The 26,714-nt window shown below is 37.4% G+C and overlaps 3 protein-coding genes and 1 non-coding gene across 6 annotated transcripts; 1 reads left to right on the top strand and 3 right to left on the bottom strand.

Moving 5' to 3' along the window:
- Window positions 1-2,847: 2,847 nt before the first annotated feature.
- Window positions 2,848-14,081, bottom strand: dnaja1 (DnaJ heat shock protein family (Hsp40) member A1). Its single transcript, XM_023286820.3, has 9 exons — window positions 13,936-14,081; window positions 10,390-10,541; window positions 10,108-10,300; window positions 8,958-9,062; window positions 8,522-8,749; window positions 7,930-8,044; window positions 7,513-7,628; window positions 7,271-7,371; window positions 2,848-4,759 (listed from the first exon to the last, which is right to left on the bottom strand). Exons 2-9 carry the CDS (start codon window positions 10,519-10,521, stop codon window positions 4,526-4,528), a joined length of 1,224 nt encoding a protein of 407 aa, XP_023142588.1. The 5' UTR covers window positions 10,522-10,541; window positions 13,936-14,081; the 3' UTR covers window positions 2,848-4,525.
- aptx (aprataxin) lies at window positions 14,053-18,726 on the top strand. 3 transcript variants are annotated; one of them, XM_055010103.1, is made up of 8 exons: window positions 14,053-14,268; window positions 15,059-15,122; window positions 15,837-15,883; window positions 16,099-16,377; window positions 16,499-16,558; window positions 16,810-17,036; window positions 18,080-18,183; window positions 18,272-18,726. In XM_055010103.1, the coding sequence occupies exons 1-8, from the start codon at window positions 14,131-14,133 to the stop codon at window positions 18,424-18,426; spliced, it is 1,074 nt and encodes a 357-aa protein (XP_054866078.1). In that variant the 5' UTR covers window positions 14,053-14,130; the 3' UTR covers window positions 18,427-18,726. The 3 variants fall into 3 exon arrangements, with proteins under 3 accessions (XP_054866078.1, XP_023142586.1, XP_023142584.1); XM_023286816.3 differs by lacking the exon at window positions 15,059-15,122 and having other exon boundaries at window positions 14,054-14,268; XM_023286818.3 differs by lacking the exons at window positions 15,059-15,122; window positions 15,837-15,883 and having other exon boundaries at window positions 16,216-16,377.
- A 1,856-nt stretch (window positions 18,727-20,582) lies between these two features.
- On the bottom strand, window positions 20,583-20,656 carry trnai-aau (transfer RNA isoleucine (anticodon AAU)). Its single transcript has one exon. It is a non-coding gene; the product is annotated as a tRNA-Ile (tRNA).
- Window positions 20,657-22,015: 1,359 nt separating this feature from the next.
- scpp1 (secretory calcium-binding phosphoprotein 1) lies at window positions 22,016-26,477 on the bottom strand. The gene is made up of 9 exons (XM_023286828.3): window positions 26,308-26,477; window positions 25,970-26,024; window positions 25,266-25,313; window positions 24,849-24,902; window positions 24,716-24,742; window positions 24,564-24,611; window positions 23,849-23,890; window positions 23,695-23,754; window positions 22,016-22,683 (listed from the first exon to the last, which is right to left on the bottom strand). The coding sequence occupies exons 2-9, from the start codon at window positions 26,021-26,023 to the stop codon at window positions 22,216-22,218; spliced, it is 801 nt and encodes a 266-aa protein (XP_023142596.2). The 5' UTR covers window position 26,024; window positions 26,308-26,477; the 3' UTR covers window positions 22,016-22,215.
- Between the last annotated feature and the right edge of the window lie 237 nt (window positions 26,478-26,714).

Genomic DNA, 26,714 nt, shown 5'->3' with positions numbered 1-26,714 from the left:
ATCTGTTAATAATACTGAATGCAGCATTTGTGTATTTAGCAAATTTACTATCTTGTGTATTTACTCCAAGTAATCACACAATCAGCAGTATGTAACAAATACTCTGATTTTATGAACATTGTAAAAAAAAAAACAAAAAAAACCAAGTGACCATTTATAAAACAGATTTTTGATGTTTTTTCAGTTAACACATAAATCATTAATTTTCCTGGTCTCAGCACATTTAAATCAATATCCACATCATCATAAATTGAATTTTGCTTTAGAAAGGTTTTAAAAGAGGCTCTGAGGACCTTCAGTGATTCACATATATGGGATTATAGTTGGAGCATTTTATGAATCGTGGCCCAGTCGCCATCTTGTTTCTTAAACTTTTGACATCAAGTTTTTCAGGAATTATCATTTTATTATCATTTTTAGTCCTTAATGTGCAGCAAAAAGTATATTAATTTTCTGGTCAAACATTTTAAAATAACAAGCAACCATTTATAAAATACAGGTTTTTGACATTTTTCACAGTTACCATGTAAATCATTGATTTTCAGCAGATTTAAATCAATATCCACATTATAATAAATTGAACCTTTAATTGGAAACTTTAAAAAGAGGCTCTGAGGACCTTCAGTGCTTCACACACAACTGATTATATTTGGAGCATTTTATGAAAAATGGACCAGTAGCCATTTTCCACCAAAATTTTCGATGTTAAATTAGACTAAATTCATAATCCCAAAACAAAACAACAGTTTTATCAACACGTTTTCCTGTACGGTTATACAGTTAAACGTAGAGAAAACTATTTTACAACAAGAAAACATCAGAATCAGTCAAACTGATCAAACCATCAGCTGTGAGAAACGTACGGAGCCTCAAAGCTACCTGAACCTTTCCTGATAAAATCAGCCTCTGATTGAAGCATCTTGGTGGGAACTAGATCCTGAAATGTAAATTATTGGACTAAAATCATGCTAAAGTCCTTCAGCAGCTGATGCGTCCACACAGCATCACTGAGGTCCATATCATGCAGAGTCAGAGCTCAAGCACTCAAGTAGTCTGTGAAAGAGGAAATATTCAGACATTAAGGGGACCGAGGATTATTTATGTAATTTTGGCCGCTTTTGTTAATAAAAGTCTCCTGGCAGCTCTGATGGAGTTAAGGATTGACCCACAGAAAATTTAATACAAATAATTAAACCCTATAAACCTCGAATCTGTGTGGAACAACCGACATATCTGGTGTGTAGAAGGGACTGAACATTATTGATCTTAATGAAGTCACCGCTGCTGTGCGTAAATGTGCAGAGAAGCACTGAAGCTACGGGATGCTGCAGGTGTTTATTAAAGCCAGAGAAAATAATCTGACAAGCAGCAGCTGTGGGCAGAAAACAGGACTGCAGGAGATGTAATAATGTTTCTGCAAATCCTGGAATTACATCCAGTGAAAACTGAGAAATATTGTTTCAGATGTGAATCTAACACGTGACAGATTTCAGTCTCATTATTATCTGGATTTTGACAGACATTAAGTCAGTATATTATGTACATTAAGTCAATATGTTATGTACTAGGTACCTTCTTTAGGTAGTTGTCATTCATTGACAAAAAGGGAAAAAAAAAACAATTCAATACAATACAAAAACAAATGTTTCCAAACTTCTGAGTGAAAAGGAGCAGAAAGGAGTATAAACTTATGTAATGTGCCCCTTTAACCTGTGGGGGGCGCTGCGACACCTGGACACAACCCAGCCCTGATCTACTCTGCCTGGGTGTCCTGGATGACGGAGTGTGATGTTGAAGGAGCCGAAACAGTCCAGGAAGCATCACTGACATCAACTGTGTGTTGTATCTACTTCAGATCGCTTTGGATAAAAGCATCTGCTCAATGAAATTGTAGAATTGTAGTAAACAGCGAACAACACCAGGGAGAAACAAAACAGGCAACAATACATAACAGTTGGTTTGTGATACTGCAGAGCTCAGAGTGTGAGCATCTCTGATGACTAACTACACACACACTGAGGATTTCAAACCTGCAGTTTTCATTCTGAAACAATCTCCAGGACTGAAGCTCTTAAACTTGTCCTCTTACTGTAACAAAAACTAACTTTGCAGCCTGGAACACATCCAGGGACTGAATGTTTCCTGTAATGTGCAACGAGATATTCTTCCTCTCGTTTTGCAGGACAACGATGAAGCTCGAGCAGAGTTTAACTACAGAGAATATTTAAAACTGGGCTCCTTATCCACACCCACTTCAGCACCACCACCCTTGGCATGGACCCCCACTGGGCCTTGGGGTCATCTGTGCCCTTTGATGCCCCAACGTAGCGTTGAGCAGAAACATGAAAACCAATGAACATGCTGCCTTCATTTGATTTCCTCTGGAGCCGCATAAAACTCAGTAACTCGAGTTCTTTTTTTTGTTACTATGCCACTGAAATCAATAACGTTTCAGGAAACAGTGAAAATGTATCTTTTTGTATGGTGTAGACATATCTAATATAACATAATCATAAACTAAAACCCAGCCAATACTTATTTTTATAGATGTGAACCTAAAACCTGAAAGTTAGATTTTAAAAATGAACTTAACGATTGATCGGTTTCTGCCAGTTGAATAATCACATACGGGAAACTGGAAACAGGAAACATGAGTCGCTTTTGAAAAATTGGAGCACTGTCTTAATCTTAAAAAAAATAATTATCTTGGTATAAAATGCAGACACTTTATCTAGAAAAGAAGATGTATAGTTAAAAGACTGGAACGGTTTGTCTGCCAATAGATGACTCCGGTAATGTTAAACATGCATTAGTGTTTCTATGCATTGCAACAACATGTTTTAGAAATACTCTCAAATGACATTTAATTAGAAAACACAAACAACAGATCCGTGGTCCCAACATACCTCAAGTTACATTAAAAACTTGACAACACGTATTTAAGTTGAACTTTGCATTGACATCCCCTGAAATTATGAGGACTCAAAAAAATCACAACTGCTTTTAAGAACAACCGTCAGTCTACTTAAGGACCCCTCCTCTTTGAGTAAAACAGTTTTAAATATCCAAGGCAAACAATCATGAGGAAAAAAAACTGCATTATCAAGCAACTTCAAGTTATGATAAGGCTTGCAAACAGGCAGACACTTCTGAGGTATCAGATTTGCCTCCCATGACTCATTTGGCATTTACATGTAGGACTGTAAATATGAAAGAAGGGATCAACTAAAGATGAAGTCTGCCATTCTGGAGACAGTTTGTTGGTATTTAGCTTATGTAGATAGTTAGCATGTGCCAGATTTGCTGTTCCTCTCGCTCCCACAGCATTGAACAAACTGGAACAGTGTTCAACAGATTGGTCCAAGATCATTTCTGTTTACGAACACCTGTCTGTAAGCAGATATTTTCCGAATCTGACCAAGTGTCTTGATTTAGAATGGCATACTCCATCTTCTTTTGCTTGTGTGCCAACATCAGAAAAACCCATCAACAAAATTAGCTTTCTACTTTGATTTGTAACTTAAATTAAGACAGACCAGAGAAACAGCTGAACTCTTAATCATGTAATAATGTAAAAACTACAACTAAAAACTGCCTTCCACTCACATTAGACACTCTTATTAATATAACATGGGTGCAGCTTGGCACTTTATAACCTTCTGAGGTCTTTCCAAACACTATTTATCATGTCATGTAACAAAACTGCTGATTTTATGTATTAAAAGATCCAATGCATACTTGGCATCAGCACAAACCAGACTACAGCTCAGAATAAGTAAAAATATTAAACTCAACTTAAATATTAGCTGGAATGACATACAATTGAGTGGCGTAAACCTAAACGCTAGCCTGCCTGGCAACTCATCTCAATTCACATTTTCAAGATTGTTTTTAAATTTCTATTAAAAAAAAAAAAAAAAAAAAAAAAAATAGCCCTTGAAAGGGTAAAACAGCGTGAATGGTTTAACTCAAGCTTCAATGCACGTCCCCCTCCACCATCATCCGAATACCGGGTCCTCAAAGACAGTGGATTGGATGAGTCATCAACAAGTGATTCATAACAAATGATTTAGTAACACTATAAAAAGGCTATTTTCATATCAATATTGGCGTCAGTTTCAGTGTAACTGCATAAAAAGCAGGCAGTCCTTGATTAGGCAAAAAGCTTTTTTTTCTCTTTCCTCTGAAGCCTGTTATACCAGCCCTCGTCTTTAATCACAGTGTGACTGGAACAGAAAGAAAAAAAGGATTAAAATAAAGTCCAAGAGATGATGGGGAATCCCATTCAGCTGGACCCGAGTTCAGAGCCTGGAACTTAATCATACACTACGCTATCCCAAAAATATTACAATAAATCAGGAGGGCACTGAGACACAGTTTTAAGATTCAGCTTCAAACAAAACCTTAAGAGAGTAAATGATTTTAAGAAATGCAACAAAATGAAAAGTGCACAAAATTCGAAAAAGGTGCTTTGCATTAGAGATGAGGATTTGGGCTCCTAGACCAGGCAGAGATCAGCCGTTATTTAAGACGTGTGGCACTGAACACCACCAGTGCTAGCGTAGTCGTCTTCATCCATGTAGTAGTACTGATGTTTGGATCTCTTTCTGTTCTCAAAATCACAGTCCTCCAGGTCAGCGTAGATGTACAGGTCGTCATCCATACTGTCTGGCTGCTCCGCATCCTTCTTCTCTGGAAGGTAGCGCTCCAGCTCTTTCAGCTTATGTTTGGGGAGGAAGTTGGCCTGTGGGAACACCACCTAAAGGAAACAACCATAAACAGTTGAATTACAACGACCATGTACATAGCAGTGCAGCGCTGAGCATTGCAAGTACATTATGATATATATAGAGCTGAAACGATTCCTCGAGTAATTCGATTATTAAAATTCCTCAAGGCAAAATTCTCTGAATCGAGGCTTCGTTTAATCATCTACATGCTAGACCCCAGGTCATGAAATGGCAGACCGCGGTCCGGGGCCGGACCAAGACTTCATTCGATACAAACCGAGTCCTTAAATTTAATGGGACACTTCTATTTTAACCAGTGCATCTTTTCTATTGTTTACGGCAGCAGTGTCCAATCAGTTCGCGGTCTAGACGGTCGTCCAAACTAGCCGTTGGTGAACTAAATCCAGGACAGATTCAGCTGCTGCACAGCTTATTTCTCGCCTCAAATGCTTTCAGAAATACTTTTGCCTGCAGTGTTTTTGAAATAAAAGAGAAAGCTTGCGGCCGAGCCGCTGTGTTTATCCGACGCATCTGCCGGACTGTCAAGCTGAAAGCTCGGTCATGTGACAACGCAGTGGTCCGCTGAAGCTCAAGCATTGTCATGTGACAATGTTGTGGCCCGCTAGTGACGGACCACCATGCGTTTCGTGTGATTTTAAGATATGGCATGTTTATGTGCAGGAAAAACCCATCTAGTGGACACATACCATTACTGTATGTTTTCTGTAAGTATTCAAGCACTGTGTCGGAATTCTGGCACGCGGTGCCGGCGTTTGGTTCGGAAAAAAAAAAAGGACTACACTGCCAATCGACTTCGTCTACCAATGGAACGAGGGGAACGCAGCTTTTGCTCCCAACCAAACTAATATCAGGAGCCAGTGGGAAGTAGAGTGGGTATGGGTCTTAGACAAACGTTGAGATCCAGCTGCATTTGAGTCCATACCTGCACGTAGAGTGCGCAGTATTCCGTCAAGGCTTCTCAGTCGTTGCATAATTTCCGATTGATAAGTCCACAACGGTCGATTTGTAGCAGGATCGCAATCATGTGATCGTCACCAGGTACCTGACGTAGTGTTCACTTGTTGTCATGGTTACAGTGATGCTAAGTACATGTGGGGTTCCCATGGGTTTGAGTTCTAGTTGAATACCCCTGGACTATACTATATATGTCCAATACCCCTGTACTATACTATGTATGTGTCCAGGACGGTTATTTCTGTTGCACAGCACGCTCACTTTGGCTTTTGATGCTGTAATGCGCATGCCTAGTGCGAAATCTGATTACTCGATTAACCGCCAGAAAAATCGATAGAAGACCCGATTACTAAAATGATCGATAGCTGCAGCTCTAATCCAGACCTACAATCAATAAATTGTAAGGGGATTTTAAATTTGACAGGACACTTCTAATTTAACCGGCGCAGCTTTTCTAGTGTTTATGGCATTTAGCAGATCAGAGGACTGAACTATGAAGGCAGTTCAAGAAATCCAGGTTTTCTTTGTGTGAGTCAGCTCGACAAAAACTAAAACCTCAGTCAGAGTTAACAGGTGTGAAGGTGGTTTTCAACTTTCTTTGTTAAGTCAGACTTTCTGCTTCAAACTTACCACACAAACAGGAACGTTTAACACATTATTTGACTCATTTTCCACACAAAACGAACCAATGGCGTTCAGCTGCTTCAGCCAACAGGTTGTTTTAATGGAGAACAATGAGGAATATAAAAATTTATAACGGTAAAAAGCTGCTACTGGAAACTATGTAAGACAGGAATGCTGATAGAAAACTATTAAATGTGCATTAATGTATATTTTTACTGATCAATGCAGCTGATTAGTTCTAACAGACCGCTGCACAATAAAACCATCAAACTACAGATATTTAAGCATGATATTGTATTGAAGTGCATGTAGGTCTGACACTGTCTCATAATGAAGGAAATCACTTTAATATGTGGCCAAATCAAAGTGAAACTAATGTTACTGGCTGAATTTTCTCTGTAATAAATACTAATAAACTGATCAGTTTTCTTATTTGTGTTCTATCAGCTACAGTAGCAGCAGTTTAAATGGACCAAACATAAAAACATATTTATGCAATTTCTGCATCACCAACTAAATACATGTGGGGTTCCTATGAGTTTGAGTTGAATATCACTGTACTATACTATATATGTACAATACTCAGCCACAATAATCGATAGAATACTCGATTACTAAATAGCTGCAGCTCTAAATATATACTACTTTCATGTGTGCGTGCATAAATGCTAATCTCTTTTCGCTTTTTGGTATTTTATTGGTAGCAAAGTATCAGGTGATTATACATAGACAAATGCAACAGAGAGACAAACTTTACATGACAATGGTCCAGACAGCCAATAAAAGGTGTGTGGTTTGCTACTGTAAGGGAGGAGATGATCAATGTGTGCATGTTTGCATATGTGATCTTGACAGTAGTGCTTTAGTGAAATACGTCTACAGTAAAAATATCGTAAACAAGAAAAAAGGCTAAAGAATTCAGCTACTGAGGAACTTCTTACCGAAAAGTGGATGATAAGACGTCCCTTTTCAAACGGTCTGCGATACGTGGGCATCCCTTCATTCAGGACACATTTTGTGTCTCCAGGTTTGATCAGTTCCCCTGTGATGAAAAAAAATAAAAAAAAGTAACAATGGATCACATTAGTCATGAAAACTTTAAAACATAAAAGCAAGATGACTGACTCTAGATGATACGCTATTCTATATCAGAGGCAGCTATGCGATTAATGATTTACTGTACCTGGATGTGACGTGATGAGGATAGTTCTGTTGTCCAGTGTCTGAACAGGCTTTTTGAAACCACACAAAGCCTCCACTAGTTGCAGCTCCATTGACATGATGAGGTCCTCCCCTTTTCTGATGACAACAAAAAGAACAAGTTGAACAATATTATGTGTTTTTAAAGAGCCAAGGTGCTTCTACTACCAACTGAAGATTTAACAAAAAATATTGTGTTTTGTGTTATAAACAAACTCAAATTAAAACACGATGAAAAGCAAATTTTGTTCCCCAGCTTTGATTCATTAACTACTTTTGCATTTAAAAGCAATCAATAAATCTCCCATAAACAAAGTGCATGTAGACTATGCATACTGCTCTCATTTCGTTAGACTTTATATGGCATCAGTAACAAAAAGACACAAAACTGTTTTTTTACCTGGTGAATGTTGAATGTTCTCGCAGATCCAGGACAAAGATGATATCACCTGGTTCAAGTCCTGGCTCCTGGTCTCCTTCTCCATGGAAAACGATCTTCTGGCCATCTCTCATTCCTGTGGCAAATGAGAAAAGAGGTAATATAAGTAGAAAATACCTTTTTTTTCTTTCATCCTCGAGCAGACACAGATGTATACATTACCATTCTAAAGTTTGAGGTCATTTAGAAATGTCCGTATTTTTGAAAAAACAGCATTTTAAAATGAAGATAACATTAAATTAATCAGAACTACAGTCTAGACATTGTTTATGTGGTAAATGACTATTCTAGCTGGAAACGGCTGATTTTTAATGGAATATCTACATAGGGGTACAGAGGAACATTTCCAGCAACCATCACTCCTGTGTTCTAATGCTACATTGTGTTAGCTAATGGGGTTGAAAGGCTATTTGATGATAAGAAAACCTTTGTGAAATTATGTTAGCACATGAATATGAGTGGGTCATGTTTTCATGGAAAACATGAAATTACCTGAGTGACCACAAAATTTTGAATGGTAGTGTATCTATATTAGTTCTCCTTTTTTTCTTACCTTTGTCAATGTGGACCTCCAAGGTCTTCTTCTGTCGCAGGATCTTCCGGCCTCCACATGATTTACAGCGGTCCTTCTGGTTAAGTCTCTGTCCTTGTCCTTGGCAGCTGAGGCACACTGTGGACACTTGCTGTACCATACCTGGTACTAACTGGTGCACGCGGACCTGCATTCCTGTTCCATGGCAAGACATGCACATCTGTGCCGCTCCTTTACGACTCCCACGACCTTCCAAAAAAACAACAACAAAAAAAACAAACAAACTGTGAACGGTCTAAATAATAAAGGTCAGATTTTTTTGGTTTTAGGTCTGATTTATTCTCAACCTATAAACTCAGGTGACCTGGTAAGCAAGAAGTGGATTACTTTTACTCAACTGAGCTGAAAAACTGTACATTGATTACCAAACAAGTCCAGCAGCATAGTAAAGTCATACCTTCACATCTCTCACAAATGGTATTCTTCTGGACAGCAAGTTTTCTTGTTGCTCCATTATAAAGATCTTCCAGTGTCACTGTGATCTGATGAACAATATTTTTGCCTGCAAAAGAACACATTGCATTGTCAGACACATCATAGAAGTTGTTAATATGACCTTTAGGAATAAGACAAGCAAAATTCTCAAGTAGCATCTATTTTTTTTAAATCATATTGCATTTCCAGATTTCTCTGATGCATAATGGCATTCTTGAAATAGTAATAATAATCATTTTGAAAGATGAAATCACAGTATGGCTGCTTTCAGTGCTATGTAATACCAATTATTTGGAAATGTCTTGGGATTAAATGCTTTGACCTATATGTCAGTAAATGCTGTTCACAGAGCAGCAGAGCCAGGCTTAAAAGTTATTTAGTCTTGAGAGAGTTTTGACTGAGTAAGATGAAATAAAAGACAGATACATTTTTTAAAGAAAGGCTGAAAAGAAAATCCTTAGAGAACAACAAACCAGACAGACAGCAACTGATCACAATTTAGTGAACCTAATCAGCCAGCTTTCTGGGGTAAAGACTTTGAGGAAAGTCTTTTGAAATTACCCTGTTAGCAAAATTTCCAAGGAAAAGAGAGGCCTTATTATTTAAACTCTTTCTCATATGATACTTGAAATACCATAATATGTAAAAGCCACCTTTGTGGTATTATCCTGTCTATCAGTTGTAGACTCTTGAAAGCTTTAGAAGCAGTGCAAACCATTTTCACCGACCACATTTTTCTATTATTTTTCTATTATCTAGATCAGTAATTCTATTCCCTGAGACAGATTTTCTGTTTATTCTGCTATTAAGATGTTGGATGGTTTGAAACGGTGGGAGCTGATTTTAAGTCATCATGAATTTACTTCCTCTGTGGCAGCAAAAAATGTTTGACCAGCCTTCAGAAACTCTAGACGGTTAATCTTGGCTAATATAACACTTTACATGCTGACTGACCGAAAACTAAGTAACATTAAGGCCACCAACAGTCGATAATTTAATACTAAAGTAGGGCATTACTACACAATCAGACCACAAAACTTTCCGATCCGAATCACTTTCACAACTGTACACATTATTTCAGCACACTCAGTATTTTTCTGATATTTGCGTACCTTTCCGTTCTCTGTGCATCCGGCTGCCTCCACCGAAAAACAAGTCAAAGATATCCATTGGTGACGCAAAGCTCCCACCTCCACCACCACCACCTGTCCCTCCTTCCTTTATAGCCTTTTCACCACCACGGTCATACACATCTCTCTTCTTGGCATCTGACAACACCTCATATGCCTGTGAAATTTGCTTGAACTTTGGAAAAAAAAGCGACAAAAAGACAGGGTTGTAAGACATATCTGGCAATGCTGCTGATGACTGTGGGAGTAAAAAAATGTTGATACCTTGTCTCCTTCAGTAGGATTTTTGTCAGGGTGATATTTCAGGGCCAGTTTGCGATAGGCCCTTTTCAGTTCATCTGGAGTAGCATTGGGTTTCACACCCAGTGTGTCATAAAAACCTGTTTCCTTGACCATGTTTGCCTTTAACAGGTAACCTTGGGAAGAAGACAAAAACAAAATTAGTATTGAAATATTCTGTTCCAACTTAACACCAGAACGCTTCTAAAGCTACCGGAGAAAATCTTGCCTGCCAATACTCGGCCTCTGAATGCAAGGTAATCACACGGAACGAGTTTAGATGAGTAGAACATGAATACATTTCTGTTACATATCACTGAAAAAAGAGAGATCTTCATGCTGCTGCACTATGAGAGAGGATGTTATGTTGCTGGTCATAGAACTATCAAATACTGAGTCTTGACTCAGCTTAATAAGAACGGAGTTTGGATATGCATTTCTCTGTTTAAATTAGAAAATGAAAGCAGGAAGTTGTTTGTCAACAGGGGGTGAACAAACAATGTTATTTTCAAGATGCCAGTCAACATAACACCACGATTAAATGTGGCGATTAAAAGTAGTATTAAGTTGAATCAAAATTTCTCCAACTCAAGAAACGTTCAGAAAGTAGGATTTATTGCAGGAATATTGTGACTGCAAATTGACTGCATTAGACAGATTTCATTACTGAACTGATAAATCAATTCAGAGCTGCACAATATATTGTTTAGACTTTATCACTGTGATTGCACATGGGTAATCATCACATTGCAAGAAGTGCAACATGAAGGCCAATTACATCAAATACAACAGCTTTTTTGCTAACAGAAAGTGCACACTGTGAAATTTCCAAGAAGAATCTTTCTAACAACATAATGCACTTTAAATTTAGTAGCTTGGAACATGCAAGGTTGTTTTATTTACTTTATTCACAAGACATAAAAGTTGTTGACATACAGGCACTACATGTGTGCAGCAAAATGCATGACAAACAGCAAAGAAACACGAAACAGGAAAATTTGGTTGTATTAGGCAAAAACATCAGTTGTGTGTTTTTGGCTACAGAGAGAACAGTGTTTAACATAAACAGGTACTCTGTCTCTGGTGTCTTGAAATTGTTGCTACAACATGAACCAACTCAGTTAATTGAAATTAGCTCCACAAAACTCTGTATGATAAGTGCAAAGCCAGATCGGAGAGCAATTCAACGAATCCAGCTATTTTGGGTGCCTCTGCCAGATTTCTTATCACAAAGGATTTAAATTTCTTTTTTCAGTTTTTTAGATTTTTTTTTTTAAACAGATGCATCTCCCAACAAAATCATCCCATTCATTCTAGAATTATTAATTTTTTTCTCTATAGCTTATTACTCCGCCATGGAACGTGGCGGAGTAATAATGGACTAACAGATTTGGATGAAATTTTCAGGGAAAGACAGAAATAGTACAAGAACCACCTGATTAGATTTTGGCAGTGATGCGGCTTATAGTCTGAATCCATGGATTTGTTAAAGATTTCTGTATCATTGCGAGATACCGGCACGGCATCACTGTAACTATGACAACAACTGAATGCTACGTCAGCTGCCTGCTGACAATCACATGATTGCGATCCTACTACAAATCCACCGCTGCGGAGTTATCAGGACCTATCCATTGGAAATGATACAAGGAACAATCAACTAAATTGTGGAGGTGCTTCCAAGTTCCATCAATTCCCGCCGCCCGCTACATATTTAGGTCACATGATTCGGTGTTCGTACATAACGTACACATGCAGCATTAACTCAATATATGTCACCAATCAAATATATGTTTACAATAACATGATTTAAAATGCAAAATATACCCAGTGTCAAGGTCTGACTGTGAAAGGCTCATAATATGATCTTGTATAATGGTCACCTGTGGTATATGTATATATGAAAAAAAAACTACTAAGAAACTTACAACTCCATAATTCATTGCCACAAACATGCCCATACAGGACATAGCAATAAGGGTTTTATGTATGCATAAATGTGTACATTTAAACTCTGTTTCCAGTTTATTAGGAACACCCATCTAAAACTGATACATGCAATAAATAGCACCTTCATGAAAGTTACAATCCTCAGATTTGTTGAATTTGTTCAACAAAATCTAATCTAATTTTTTTCATAGTTGAAACGTAAACATAATGGTCACTGAACTGCGTTGGATTTGTAATATTTACTCTAACCACTCAATCTGATATAAAAAGACAAGATATACCACTCATTGTAATGCAACACGATCCAGCAGCTCCAGAAACAGCTAGGTTGTGGTTCCTCAGAGGTAATCTGTAGCACTGCTGACAGCTGAAAGTCTTGCTGTTAGTTAGGAAAGGGCTTGCTGCCCTAATTATATTTCACAATAGGTCAGCAGCTCTAAGCCTGCTGAGCAACCATGTCCTACTGTTTTCTTTTACATTCTTTATATGCGATTACCTCTACCAAGGAGGCTATAATTTTATCCGTTTTGAAACTTAAAAGCACAATCCTCCATCAATTATTGTCAGAATGAAATTGCATAATGCAATATATTTGCACAAGCACTGCTTTACTGATCAACCCTAAGCTTAATAACATGTGTGTTGCTTAATAAATAAAATAACCGGGTTACAAGGTTAATATTTAGGGCTTGTTTCCTTGTTTACAAACTTGTTTGTCACGTTGATGGCATGTCATGTTTGTTTTCCTTCTACTACATAGAGCAGTGTAGCTTTAACTAATAATAACACAACAGAATAGTCTAAATAAGAAGATGATAAGGTGTTCATATAGTGTGCTACGATAGTGTAAAGGTTGAGAAGCATGCCTTGTAATTTTGACACCCATGATTTGAAACCACAAGCTTTATTTTGCCCTTTATTTCTGTACTTGCTAAAGCTTTTCTGTCATATACTGCCTCTATAATAAAAGCAGAAAGAAGCTAAAATTGAACAGTTCTGAAAGCACCAAACATACAGGATTGCTGACAGTTATATACTTCCAAATGATAAACTGTGATTTTCCTTTTTTGCTCATTTAAGGAATCTCGGTTTAGAGTATGAGCAATACCCTGAACAAAAGAAAAGGAAAAAAACAAGTGAAGCAGCGACTCTGTCTTCTATCCAGCGTCGGGTAGCCATCTTTGTTTTGAATCCAAAACAGAGTTGTAACTTAGTAAAACGTTGATAAACAATTTTTCATCATTCAGTGGACGAGATGCTTTTTAATACAGTCGACTAGAAGAGTATTTGTGAATTACAGAATACATTCAGGGGAAAAAAATTACACGTTTTAAACGACATTTGGAGATTTTAAATCATCTCAAGTAAATTAATCGTTAGATAAGCCGACGGTTAAATTACCTCCGTCACCCGCATGATGAGGGGTACAAACCGGGGCTAATCAGGCCTTAGGTCGCTGTTTTAGCTACTTAGCCCGACTAAGGGTAACATGCTAGCCAGGTTGTTTTCCCAAACATAAGTTAAAAATTACGTGTGACACTAGTACAAACGTATTAAATGCCGAATAAGCTATTTTCCAACCTTTTATGAAGACAGTTTGGAACCCTCACAGATTACGGGCAGTCGTCGGTTCACAGCAGCTCTTCCAGAAGCTTCTTAACCGTGGAGGAATGTCGCGCACAGTGACGTAACTCTTCTGCGACGAGACCAGCCCTCAAAACAATCGTAGGCTCTGATGTAGATGAAGCTAACAGAAACAGAAATTGCGTCCGTAAGATGCTAAAATGCCGATTTGCTGGCTTATCAGCGAGGAGGGTAATCACAAACCCATCCGTTTGCCTCATTTACAGACAGTTGTGCTGGGCCGTGGCCCAGAAACCACTATCAAAGACAAAAAATGCTCTCGGGAGCAAGGTAAAAACACGATACATTTCAATTTCATAGACAGGCTGCGTTAGCAAGTAGCTAAGTTTGTGAAGCAAGCAAGTGTAAAACGTTTCCGTAAGTAAGTAAAATAGGACAAGGTCATAAAAACTTAATAGTAAATATGCTGAGACGACGTTTCAACGTGATGATGGTGTAAGTTGTTCCTTCTGCTTAGTTGCATTTAATTTTAATTTACATTTTCCACCTAAATTTATCTGCATGGTATGTCAAGACACGTTGTTTTCAGAAGTAGTTATAATGTGGTAGGAGTTTGGTGAAAAAGTGTGTAAATAGGTCTCTGTTGCATGTCACTGTGATTAACGAGAGCAGAGTCCTTCAGTAATTGTACGAAGAAAGTGTATCATCATGTGGCTAAACTATGCAAAAGGCCTTATGTTGTTGGTCTTGGCAACCATTATAAATAATCTATATTTTGCAATTTAGTGCAGCAAAGATATTAAATATGACCTCAAAATTAGCGTTACATTAAACCAAAATTACATCAACTCAAAAGGATTTATTGCAAGGCTGCTTGATTGTAATTAGACTGCATTACATAAACGCATAACTGACAATTAAATATATGTCACCAATGAAATATATGGTTATGGGGACATACTGTAAAATGTCAAAAATACTGTGACAAGAGCAGTCCCAAAACAAGTGACCCGAAGGTAGATAGAATGTCAGAAAATCTTCATAAGGTGATAAAATGCAGATTTGATGACTTATCAGTGAGGAGGGTAATCACAAACCCATTCATCTGCCTCATTTACAGACAGTTTTCTTGGGTCCAAGCCTAGAAGTGACTATCAAAGACAAAAAATTTCCTTGGCAGCAAGGTAACAATACTGTACATTTAATTTTTTATTAGTCTGGCTGCATTAACAAGTAGCTAAACTAGTAAACCAAGTGAGCTTAAATTTCACAAAAGTTTAACAAACAAATGTTATCCACCTTGACATGCTAAGACTGTGTTTCAAATTGATCTTGGTGTACATTGTTCCTTCTATTTATTTGGCATTTAGTGTCAATGTCAATTCAATTTTAGTGACGTGATATGTAAAAATGTGTTATCATGAGGAAAAGACTGTACTAAAACAATGTTGATCATCATGCAAGCTGATTATGTTAAAAAATATGAAACAAAATTGACCAGAAAAGAAAATTGTTATATAACAATCTTATATTTATAGGTTGTGATGTTGCCATTACAGTCAAGTCAGAAGCAGAATTTATAGGCAAAATTCGCGCAAATTTCATTATTCTAATCTTAATTGCTGTTTGGTTTTAATAAAACAAACAACCCTAAAGATAAATAAATTTCCCTTGTACATTTAATTTTATTTTTGGTCAATTACTAGTACGTATAAAGGTGGATTTTTTTTTTTTCAACCTAAACGTCTCCATGAAAACTGCTGTTTTCATCTTTAACACGTGGTGTCATGCTTTCCTATGTGTTTATGTATTTTGAAAGAAAAGCAATAAAATTTGAAAAGCTTGTATATATTTCAAACAAACTTTAACCAGTGCTAATGTTATCCCTTTCCAACCAGTTGAACTGAAAGCAGAATGCAACAAAGGCTATGTCAAAGTCAAACAGGTAAGACACATAAAACACTGGTTTTGTTAATATAAATTAAGGTTAATTCTGAACTTGTTTAAATTTCTCTAGTCCTCGCTGCTATTTTACATATCTGTTATGCATTTTGAGCATGTTTTATCTGTCTGCTGTAATGAGTAAATTTTATATTTAAATAATTGTTAGATGGCGTTCTACTGGTTAATACTCTGTCTCATCTCATTTTTATTCCAAAGCTGGGTTTAAACCCCACCTCTGTAGACTCTGTGGTGGTGGGTAAAGGCAATGAGGTCAAAATAAAGCCTGGACAGCAGCTCCATATTGTCAATCAGCTTTACCCGTACACTGTACAGTTCAAAGCGGATCCAAATGGTAACCACAGCAGCACTAAAAGACCTCGAGAGCCGGCTTCAGAGGACAGAGAGAGCCAGAGAGAGGCTCAGACTATGAATGCAGCCAAACAGACAGAAGAGAACTCTGTGCCAGTCAGCCATGGAGAAGCCAAAACAATGAGTGTAAGAAGAAAAAGCAGATGGTCACTTATTTAAAATATTTCAATTTGTCTAATAATGTCTCTCTTGTATGAATCATTTATAGAGCTCATGTAAGTAACATATTACCTGAAATTTGTTATAGGAAAATGTTGGACATTGGAGCCAAGGCCTGAAGACATCAATGGAAGACCCCAAGATGCAGGTAGATATTGTATAAAAAATACACTGCCTGTCCAAAAAAAAAAAAAAGGTGCCACTTGGATTAAACTAAACAAATAGATAAGAGCCTTCCATTGGATAATTACTGCAGTGATGAATATGTTTCAGCTGCAACAACTTATTTAACCCTAGCTGATGCAGTGAGGAGCTTCTCATTTATAAAACAACCATGTTGGAAGACATATCCTGTGGTCATAGAAAGGAAGTTAAGATTTTTTTTTTCCATTTTTGTAGGTATACAAGGATGATAAAGTAGTAGTAATTAAAGATAAGTACCCCAAAGCTCGGCACCACTGGCTAGTCCTCCCTTGGCAGTCGATTCCCAGTCTGAAGGCTTTGCGTGAGGAACATTGTGATCTGGTCAAACACATGCAGCGAGTTGGTGACCAAATGATCCAGCAGTGCCCAGATTCCCACTCGCTACGCTTCCGCACAGGTTACCATGCCATCCCAAGTATGAGGTAAGTAAAGACTGTTTGAATGGTGCTTTTACTTTGAAAGACCACTCTGGTGTTTTTTTTTTTTTTTTTTATCATTACAAAAAAGAAAACTATATTTGATATCACTGGCAGCTATTTTCTGGGGCAACTGTAGGTTTTATATTCATAAATAATTTTTAGTATCAGATGACCAGTGATCTGAGTCAGCTGATTTGAATCTTGCTTAAAATGGGGCGTCCCATTACCAGAGGTTATAGTCCCCGACGCAGCGGCCTGGGTTCCATTCCAGCATACGGCCCTTTGCTTCAGGTCTTCCCCCCAAATCTTCTCCTGATTTTGCAGTCTTGTCTCTCTAGTAACCTATCTAGTAAAGCCAACAAAAGGCCAAAAAGGCCTAATCTTTATGTTTCAAAGTGAAAGAAAGTCTGAAATCTGCAATTTGTACAAAACACTGTTTAATTCATCTTATTCTTTTTGAAAAGAAATCTCCATCTGGTTGTAATTACCTTTAAATTACCTTTGTAATAGAAATGTGTTTTACTCGAAAACATGATTAATAAAAATCCTATGCACAAAGCCATCAGAGAAATTTAGAAAAATGCTCGTTTTGCCTTTAGCTTATTGCAGCTTCATTCTTGTTTCTGTAGTGCTCGTTACACTAAACTGTGCACTTTACCGTCACCTAGTGGCAAAAGTAATAAACTTAATATGACAGAGGGTAAACAGGAGTGATTGTGAAACATCTTCCAGTTACACTTTTCTTTTGTTGATTGCAAACTTCTATTGCAGACGGTAATTAAACACCAGACACAAGCAGTAAACTGATCTTCCACCTCAAGTAAACATTGGGGTTAGGGAGCTGCTGCTCAGATGCACATGAATTATAAAGTCTATAAAGTAGTGTGAGGTATTTGTAATTTGTTTTGTAAAATTTTAGCAAATTAAGCAGGAAAACAGATTGATACCTGTAATGGAATAAAAGCATGATGTTCATGAGGAGGAAGAGGCTCAACACACACCAGAAACAGCAATTAAAAAAAAATCTTTTTGTAAATCTTTTACAGTCATGTTCACCTCCATGTGATCAGCCAGGACTTTGACTCTCCTTGCTTAAAAAACAAAAAGCACTGGAACTCATTTACAACTGACTATTTCATCGAATCTCATGGTAAGAAAAAATTCTATTTATGTATTTCTAGGAGTTGTTAACAATTGTGACATGTTCTGGCCTTAACACAGTGTTTTCCTTCACACAGATGTCATTCAGATGCTGGAAACAGATGGAAAGGTCACTGTGAAAGAAGGCACCAGTGAGCTGTTGAAGCTGCCTCTCCGCTGCCACATGTGTCGCAAAGAACTTCCCACTATACCAGCTCTGAAAGAGCATCTGAAGTCTCACTTTCCCAGATAACAACGGTGACCTCAAACAGATTCCAGTGCTTCAGATTATCACTGGTTCAATGTAGGATTCATACAGTGTTTAAATTGTTAATTATGACTCTGGTTCTGTAAAAATGTTAAGTTCCTTCAGTTTCCTAATTACGTGAGTGGAGCACGATGTAGCTGTGGTTGCATTTTCAGCAATGTGTAAGAGGACGGTTAATGTATGCGTGCACATCGCTCATGCTGAATGCCAGATGCAAGCACAGCTTGGTTCTAATATTTCAAACATGTTTGAACAAGCTTCATTAAAAGTTTTCTAACAACTAAATACATTTTTATTTTTTTGGTCATTTCCAATAAAAGTTAACAAAGGTTTGCTGCAAGTCTTACAGAACATCTGCTTTTGTAAATAATTTTTAGAATTTCCTGCATTTTCAGAAATGAAGCAGAAACTAACAAAGCAGTTGCTGCTTTCTTTCAAAAGAAGTTTAACTTTTCAAAACTTTACTGATTTACATGATGCCATCCTTTAAGCTGAGAAGTGTGATGCTGGAGTGGGATGCTGTGAAGATTATGAATCTCTTAGTGTTTCACACAGTTTGAGTTTGATGTCAGAGTGCCTGCTAAGCTTTAGAAACAATCAGTATTTAAGACATTTGGTGCTTTAACTGATTGTCTAAAATATTGTAAGAAGTTAAAAAAGTTTACACCCTTCTGGGACTGTCCTGTCATTCACCCTTCTGCAGAAAGCTTCATAGTGCCTTACAAGATATTTTCAGATGTCATGTTCGTTTGGAGAGTAAGACTTTCCTTTTCGGATTCAAGACTGGCTGAAAAAAAGGCAAATATTTATTGAATATATTGCTGGTGGCTGAGAGAAAGGCTATCATGAGGGAATGGCTATCACAGGAGAGACCAACTCTAAATACGTAGATGGTGTTACGTTTCCCAAGCGGGACCCTAGGAAAATACCCAGAACCCCAAACTTTATTAAAGTATCAAAAGGAAAACCGTAACAAAACAAAGAACCCCAACACAAATAAACCAAACAAAAGGTCACAAAATGGGTTCGGAAAGGTGATAGAGGTAGATTGCCTCTATCACCCACTAAGCCAGCCAAAATGGCTGGAAGAATTATAATAAACAAAACCAAACAAAAGGAGGGGAGGGTGAAATAAATGTGCTTAGGGTGTAAACACAATTCAAAGGGGCTTTATTTCTCACAAGAGAGCTATTTGGCACCCGCTCTCAAACGAACAGAGAAATATGATGTGCAGTTCTCTGAAGTCGGAGCCCATCTGAACAGCTCAAGAGTCTGTCTTTTAAAGGAGTGTCACCAATCACTCCAGCAGGTGCGTCGGATGCAGCAGCTGTAGCCACTCAGCCTAATCAACCAGTGTCCCAACAGTGATCACATAGACACATATGGAAAAACAGCAAAACAACACAAATTTGCAGTCACAAAGCCACAAAACAAGTTTGAAATGGCCAAAAATACAAGATACAAAACTCAAGTGAACTGATCAATGTGTTTTAAGCATTATTTCCTTCACTGTGGTCACTCATGAATTAAAAAGTCCCCTCACAAACATATGGCCACCAAAATTGGGCAAGACACCACACAAGCTCATAACAATGGACATATCAATGGACATCTACAGGATGGAGAGGATAACAGCATATTTCAACTATAAACTGGAAGCATACGTATCACAACAGGAGAACTGAGATAATTATGTAAAGCCACAAAGACCAGACTTCAGTTTTACACATCTATCAATATACAAATAATGAGATGGATCACTCTTTTTTGTTGGTATTGTTCAATGTGTTTTTGTGTATTAAAAATCTGAATAAAAATCTGATTCTGTTTATAAAAATGAACAGTTTAAAACAACATCGATACAGCATTTGATTGTCATCTCCAGCACATTTCTTGTTAAACTTGCAAAAGCAGAGCTTGTATCATTTTATGTGCTATGACTGTATCAGGAAGCACAGCTGCAAGAGCGAACCTTTGTCGCCATCTAGTGTTAGGATTTTATATAGGAAAGAACACAAAAAATACAAAGCTCTGGACTTCGAAGTTTGACATACTGTTGTGCGATCGAGTCTTTCGAGCAGATTAACACTGCTTGAGATAGAAAACACAAAACAGAAATTTCTAGAAGGAAAACGAGAGACTGGCCCGTACGGGGATCGAACCCGCGACCTTGGCGTTATTAGCACCACGCTCTAACCAACTGAGCTAACCGGCCATGGAAAATAGATTCAACATCTGAGTATTACAAGGATCTCAGATGACACTTGTAGTTAGAATTTACTGTTGAAAACAAAAGAATAGTAAATAATACGATTCATCCAAAAGCTTTACATAATGCCATTAACATTAGAGAGAAGAACTGACAACATTACCTGTAGCTGGTAAATTCTGAAACAGATTCTGTCTTTTTTTCATGAAAAAAAAAACTTCTGAGGCAAATGTGTAAATAGGATGTATTTTGCTTGTAGATACAGACAGCGCTATTTTGAACAGCTTTTGGGTCATTGCAGAATTGGAGGACATTTAGGCTTCAAAATTTTGGAAAAATTTTCATTTACAATTTTCTGCTACATATTTAATAATAATAGGTAATAAACTATCAAAGGCTTGATTAGCTCAGCTTACACATCAATGGTACCATTTTTATTCCATGTTTTATTTGTTGTTTGCTAACCCTACTCTAATCAGAGTAACAGGGTTGCTAATCCATGCTAATGTTAGCTTTTTCTCAGGAGTAGAAACTAGATATTTAGCTAGATGTTACTGCTGACCAAGATGACAAACTTGCTAATGGAAAACAGTCAAGATAAAAGTTTTTTAAAAAATAGTTTTATACTGATAGTGTGCATAACAGGGTTGCATGAGGTAGAGTGAGACATTCAATCAAGGCTGACAATGTTGTGAAAATATAAAAAATAGAAGAGAGGACATCGCTTTACTCAACTCATTCTTTAGTAAAACAGTTTGATGATGTTAATTGCAGCGTTTTATGTGATTCACTGTTTTCTTCTTCTGCTATCAGCTAAAAACGTTATGCTAACAGGGTTGTTGTGGGACACATGTTCCATGCATAATAATTGTTATTCAAAATATTATGTTGATTAAGAAAAATGTTCCCACAATTACAAGAGCCGTCAATGGAAAAATAATACCAAAAAAGGAGATTTAAATTTAATTTTAACTGTTTAATTTGAGTTTGGTCATCAGAGGGGTGGGACAAGAGAAAAATGGCATTTTAGGCTTAGTTTTTTATTTTAGATTTGGTCTCAGGACAAGTACATTTACATAACAACTGCATGTTTTAATATTTTGTGCATGGATTATTTGAAATTTGATGGGTGGGCCGTAAAATGTTCTTCTGTTCTGGAATGACCCTTTTACATATTGTTAACTCCTGCTTGTTTATCGCTAATCATATATTAAAGACTGCATGTTTTGTTTATTAATTCTTCAAACACAGGGCGATATTTCCCCATATAATATAATGAAAAAAGTAGCAAAAATAACAAATCCTTCATTTTTGACACTGTGCAAGTAAGATATGTTGCATAGAAAAATGTTTGAGCCTCCAATATCATGGTTATATAATTTCTTTATTATTTATTATCAAAACAAAGTAAGTGCTATAGTTATCATCATAATAATATTCACACATAAACATAATATCGAAATGAACGTTCAGAAGCAATGGGCAAAAGCAAATGTGTCATCCTGAACTCTTCAGGCTGGTCATGTAATAGTGCTGTAGTTCATAGTGGGAAGCTGCACACGTCATCATCTTCTTAGGCTCAACTGCCTCTCATCCTCCTCCGGCACCATCAGATTGTCCACTGAGAAATGGCTGTCATCCCCAATGTTCTGGAAGAAATACTCTTCACTTTCGCAGCTCTGCGTTCCGTTCACACAGTCTTTGACTTGTGCCAGCTCTGAGCTGTCGCTGGCGTTGCTGTCCTCTGCGCTCTGGCTGGCATCGCTGCTGTCGCTGGCGTTCTCGTCGCTTTCTTCGCTGGTGCTGTCGCTGCTGTCGCTGGTGGCCGCCGTGGCGTCAGCGCTGTCGCTGGTGTCGGCGCTGTCGCTGGAGGTGTCGCTGCTGTCCGTGGGGTTCTCCAGGTTCGTGTGACCCTTGGACTGCTTCTCCACCAGCTCTTTGCTCAGGGACTCTGGCTGACCTCTGACCTCTGTGCTGCTGTTGTCCTCTGCGCTCAGGACTTTGACTACACTTGCAAACACTCGCGCCCAACTCTGATGGAGGGAATAAGCAGAGCATCGGGTTACCCAGCTGTAACCTCAGCTAAAGCCAGGCGCAGTATAGTAATCATTCCAGAATTGGAGGACATTTTACGTCCCACCCGTCAAATTTCAAATAATCCATGTGCAAAATACTGAAAAATGCATTTGTTGGGTACATTTCCTGAGACCAAATCTGAAAAAACTAGAAGAAAAGAATGTTTGAAAATATTTTTAAAATACCAAAAAGTTCTGGAGTTCCCCCTAAAATGCCATTTTCTCTTGTCCCACACCCCTCATGACCAAAATCTCAAATTAAACAGTTAAAATAAAATTAAATCTCCTTTTTTTGGTATTATTTTTTTCATTGATGTCTCTTGTAATTGTGGGAAGATTTTATTTAATCAACATCATATTTTAAATAATAATTATTGCGCATGGAACGTGTGTCCCACAACAATCCTGTTAGCATAACCTTTTTAGCTGGTAGAAGAAAACAGTGAATCGCCAGAATTAACATCATCAAACAGTTTTCCAAAATAATGGGTAGAACAAAGCTATGTCCTCTCTTCTATTTTTCATGTTTTCATAACATTGTCAGCCTTCATTGAATGTCTCACTCTACCTCATGCAGCCCTGTTATGCATATTACCAGGATAAGACTAATTCTTTTTACTTTTATCTTGACTGTTTTCCATCAGTCAGTTTGTCCTCTTGGTCAGCAGTAACAGCTAAATATCTAGCTTCTACTGCTGAGAAAAAGATCACATTAGCATGGATTAGCAACCCTGTTACTGTGATTAGAGTAGGGTTAGCAAACTACAAATAAAACATGGAATAAAAATGGTACCATTGATGTGTAAGCTGAGCCAATCAAGGCTTTGATAGTTTATTACCTATTATTGATGAATATGTAGCAGAAAACTGTAAAAGAGAAGGTTTGTTTTTCAAACATTTTGAAGCCCAAATGTCCTCCAATTCTGGAATGACCCATAACTGAGTGAGATTGCAAAATGTTTATCTTACCTTTCGAACATTCTCTTCACTACCCATGCTGTCATCCTGGGTTTCAGGCATAGAGTCATTCTGTGGGAAAAGACAGTGAGCCAAGGGGACATCAGAAAAATACTGTACCATATAATAATGTTGGACAAACATAGTGGGTTTCATTTCATCTTACCGCATCGTCCTCATCTGACTGACTGTCACTCTCCTCTGAAGTCTGTTTGTAGAAAGCAAAGCAAAGTTTTAGTACTACAGTAGTTAAATAGATAGTACAGCAAAAGTACTAGTACCATAATAACATAATGGAATGGAAGTCTATAAGCATATATGTTTTTCTTTTTAAGTGATCAGATTCTTATTGGACTTCTGGGCACATTTTTTTCTTTTTTCTTTTTAGTTCCATTTTGTTACAGTTATTACATGACTGTTCAAAAGTTTGGGGTCACCCAGACAATTTCATGGTTTCCATGAAAACTCACACTTTTATTCATGTACTAACATAACTGCACAAGGGTTTTCTAATCATCAATTAGCCTTTCAACACCATTAGCTAACACAATGTAGCATTAGAACACAGGAGTGATGGTTGCTGGAAATGTTCCTCTGTACTCTATGGAGATATTCCATTAAAAATCAGCCGTTTCCAGCTAGAATAGTCATTTACCACATTAACAAATGTCTAGACTGTATTTCTGATCAATTTAATGTTATTTTCATTTAAAAAAACTGCTTGTGTATCTTTTTTTTTTACTGAAGTTTTCAGAATTACACCCATAACTCCAAAAATATGCTTTAACTTTAAAGCCATGAACCCCCCAGTAACATCCTCAGTGTAGGAAACTGTTAACAGTAAAGTGTATGCAGTAAAACTGATTGCTGATACAACTCACCTTGTCCTCTGATGTGGATTCTGATGATTCTGATTCTGATTCTGAACTCTGCACAGAAAAGAAACACATTTACAGAACATTAGTCTATCCAGATCTGCTGTTAGATGTTTCTTGAAGTGTCCTGCAGATATTTGAGAATCGAATCAACTTACTTGATTTGAGATGTTTTCCTCAGAACTCTGCAACCCAAATAGAAACTCATTTAGATGAAATCAGCAATTAAAAGTGATGCAAAACTGCAGAAAATAATCATTTTCTCATTATTGGAATAAACGTGTGTGTTACCTGAATCTCTGAGGTATCATTTTCAGACGATTGTGAAACAGACAAACTTTCAGTCTGGGGAGGAAAAACAAAGTAAGCACACACCACAATATGTTTAATTATACCCTATAGCTGCAACAGAAACAATCATCACATCCATCTAAGATTCATTCTTGTCAGCCCTCGCTTGGGCAAGCTATTGCTGCACATATGGGTGCAGACAAAGCGTGCTGTAAACAATAGTCTCTGAAATGGGAATTGTCTAGAGGTCTGAAGAAACTTGGAGCACTCACACCTATTGTTTGGTTTTCTGCTGACTGTGACAGAGTAACGCAGCTTCAGTGCCGTCAAATGAATTATGTGTGGTTGCTTCAATGTATCGATATAACCAAATGTGATATAGTTTGGACAGATAACAGGTTATCTGATGGTACTTACTGAGTTCGAGTCAAGCTGACTTGACGCCAGAGAAACATTGTGTAAAATCTGTCAAGAAGGAAACAGAGAGCTTTGTCATTACAGGATAAACGCTGCAATAATTATTATTTCCAGGCATGCATGTAGCCATTATGCTTGTGAAATCAACGTGGATTAATGCAGCAGATATTTTCCACTGGGTTTACGGATGTTTCAAAATATGAAACACCACAGGAAAAGGATGATATTTTACATTTATTGTGCTATTATTTTTTAAACTGCGCTGTAGTAATGCTCATATTATATCCACTACCATTCAAATGTTTGGGGTCACCCAGACAATTTCATGTTTTCCATGCAAACTCACACTTTTAGTCGTGTGCTAACATAATTGCACAAGGGTTTTCTAATCATCAATTAGCCTTTCAACACCATTAGCTAACACAATGTATCATCTGAACACAGGAACACTGTCTTAACAATGTCTAGACTGTTTTCTGATTAATTTAATGTTATCGTCATTGAAAAAAATGCTTTTCTTTCAAAAATAAGGACATTTCTAAGTGACCCTAAACTTTTGAACGGTAGTGTATATGAAAATGCTTTGCATGTTTATTTGACTTTATTGTTTATTCAAAAAGCCATTATGAAAACATGCTTAAGTTATGAAATGTTGCATAATGTTGCAGCAACTGACATGTCTTTTAAAATAGTTTCATACTTACTGGATTGGCAAACGCTGCCCCAATCAGGCAAACAATTATAACGGTAACCTTCATTCTGAAACAGACGGATGTAAATGATATTGTTATTGACTCAGTTGATTTTGGTGGTTTGTTGGCATTAACACATAAAAAAATCTATCTGTCAAATGCAAAAAGTGATTAATGTGTTTTATCAGAAAAATACAGACATTAATATTAATCTTGCACTAGATGTTCAGAGCAAGTTAGTTATTTGGAGAAATCCGACAAAAGTGACCATATAGTGAGATCCCATGCTGCTGTGAGAAAAACACAAATCATGAACAAAAATTGAAATCACTGAATGAATTTTCATTTACCTTTCTGTCTGTTAGAGTCAGAGCTTCTGGGAAAGATGCTGTTAGTGGTCCTGGTAGATGGTATGTAGCAGCAAACAGGAGAATCCAGAGTCTGTTCTGAGCCACGTATGGAAGCTGGCGGTTGAGGCAGTGAAAGCTGGATGTGTGGATTTGCTGTAGGAAACTCCGAGGAGCACTCTATATAAGTCGCCTCCATTACGGCGATTGCATCACTTCCTTCCGGGCGTCTCTGTCTTGTCGACATGCGAAGGTGTATTTGTTCCGGAGAGCGAGCTCAAAACAAACACACACTGGCACGTTCACGATTTTACATACACAGAAACACACACACGCACACACACACACACACACACACACACACACACACACACACAACTGTTTCATTCAGTCAGTAAATTTCCTCCACC

This window comes from Amphiprion ocellaris, chromosome 4 (genome assembly GCF_022539595.1).
Source record: "Amphiprion ocellaris isolate individual 3 ecotype Okinawa chromosome 4, ASM2253959v1, whole genome shotgun sequence".
Lineage (NCBI taxonomy): Eukaryota > Metazoa > Chordata > Actinopteri > Pomacentridae > Amphiprion > Amphiprion ocellaris.
This window is presented reverse-complemented; position numbering and strand designations above follow the sequence as displayed.

Coding starts and splice junctions, on each gene's coding strand:
- scpp1 (XM_023286828.3), bottom strand. CDS start 26,023: ATGAAGGTTACCGTTATAATTGTTTGCCTGATTGGGGCAGCGTTTGCC. Junction 24,903..25,265: donor GTCAGCTTGACTCGAACTCA/GTAAGTACCATC, acceptor TTTCCTCCCCAG/ACTGAAAGTTTGTCTGTTTC. Junction 24,743..24,848: donor ATGATACCTCAGAGATTCAG/GTAACACACACG, acceptor TTTGGGTTGCAG/AGTTCTGAGGAAAACATCTC.
- dnaja1 (XM_023286820.3), bottom strand. CDS start 10,521: ATGGTCAAGGAAACAGGTTTTTATGACACACTGGGTGTGAAACCCAAT. Junction 8,750..8,957: donor CATTTGTGAGAGATGTGAAG/GTATGACTTTAC, acceptor TTTTTTTGGAAG/GTCGTGGGAGTCGTAAAGGA. Junction 4,760..7,270: donor GTCTTATCATCCACTTTTCG/GTAAGAAGTTCC, acceptor TGTTTCCTTTAG/GTGGTGTTCCCACAGGCCAA.
- aptx (XM_055010103.1), top strand. CDS start 14,131: ATGCTAAAATGCCGATTTGCTGGCTTATCAGCGAGGAGGGTAATCACA. Junction 16,378..16,498: donor GAGAAGCCAAAACAATGAGT/GTAAGAAGAAAA, acceptor AATTTGTTATAG/GAAAATGTTGGACATTGGAG. Junction 17,037..18,079: donor CATGCCATCCCAAGTATGAG/GTAAGTAAAGAC, acceptor AATCTTTTACAG/TCATGTTCACCTCCATGTGA.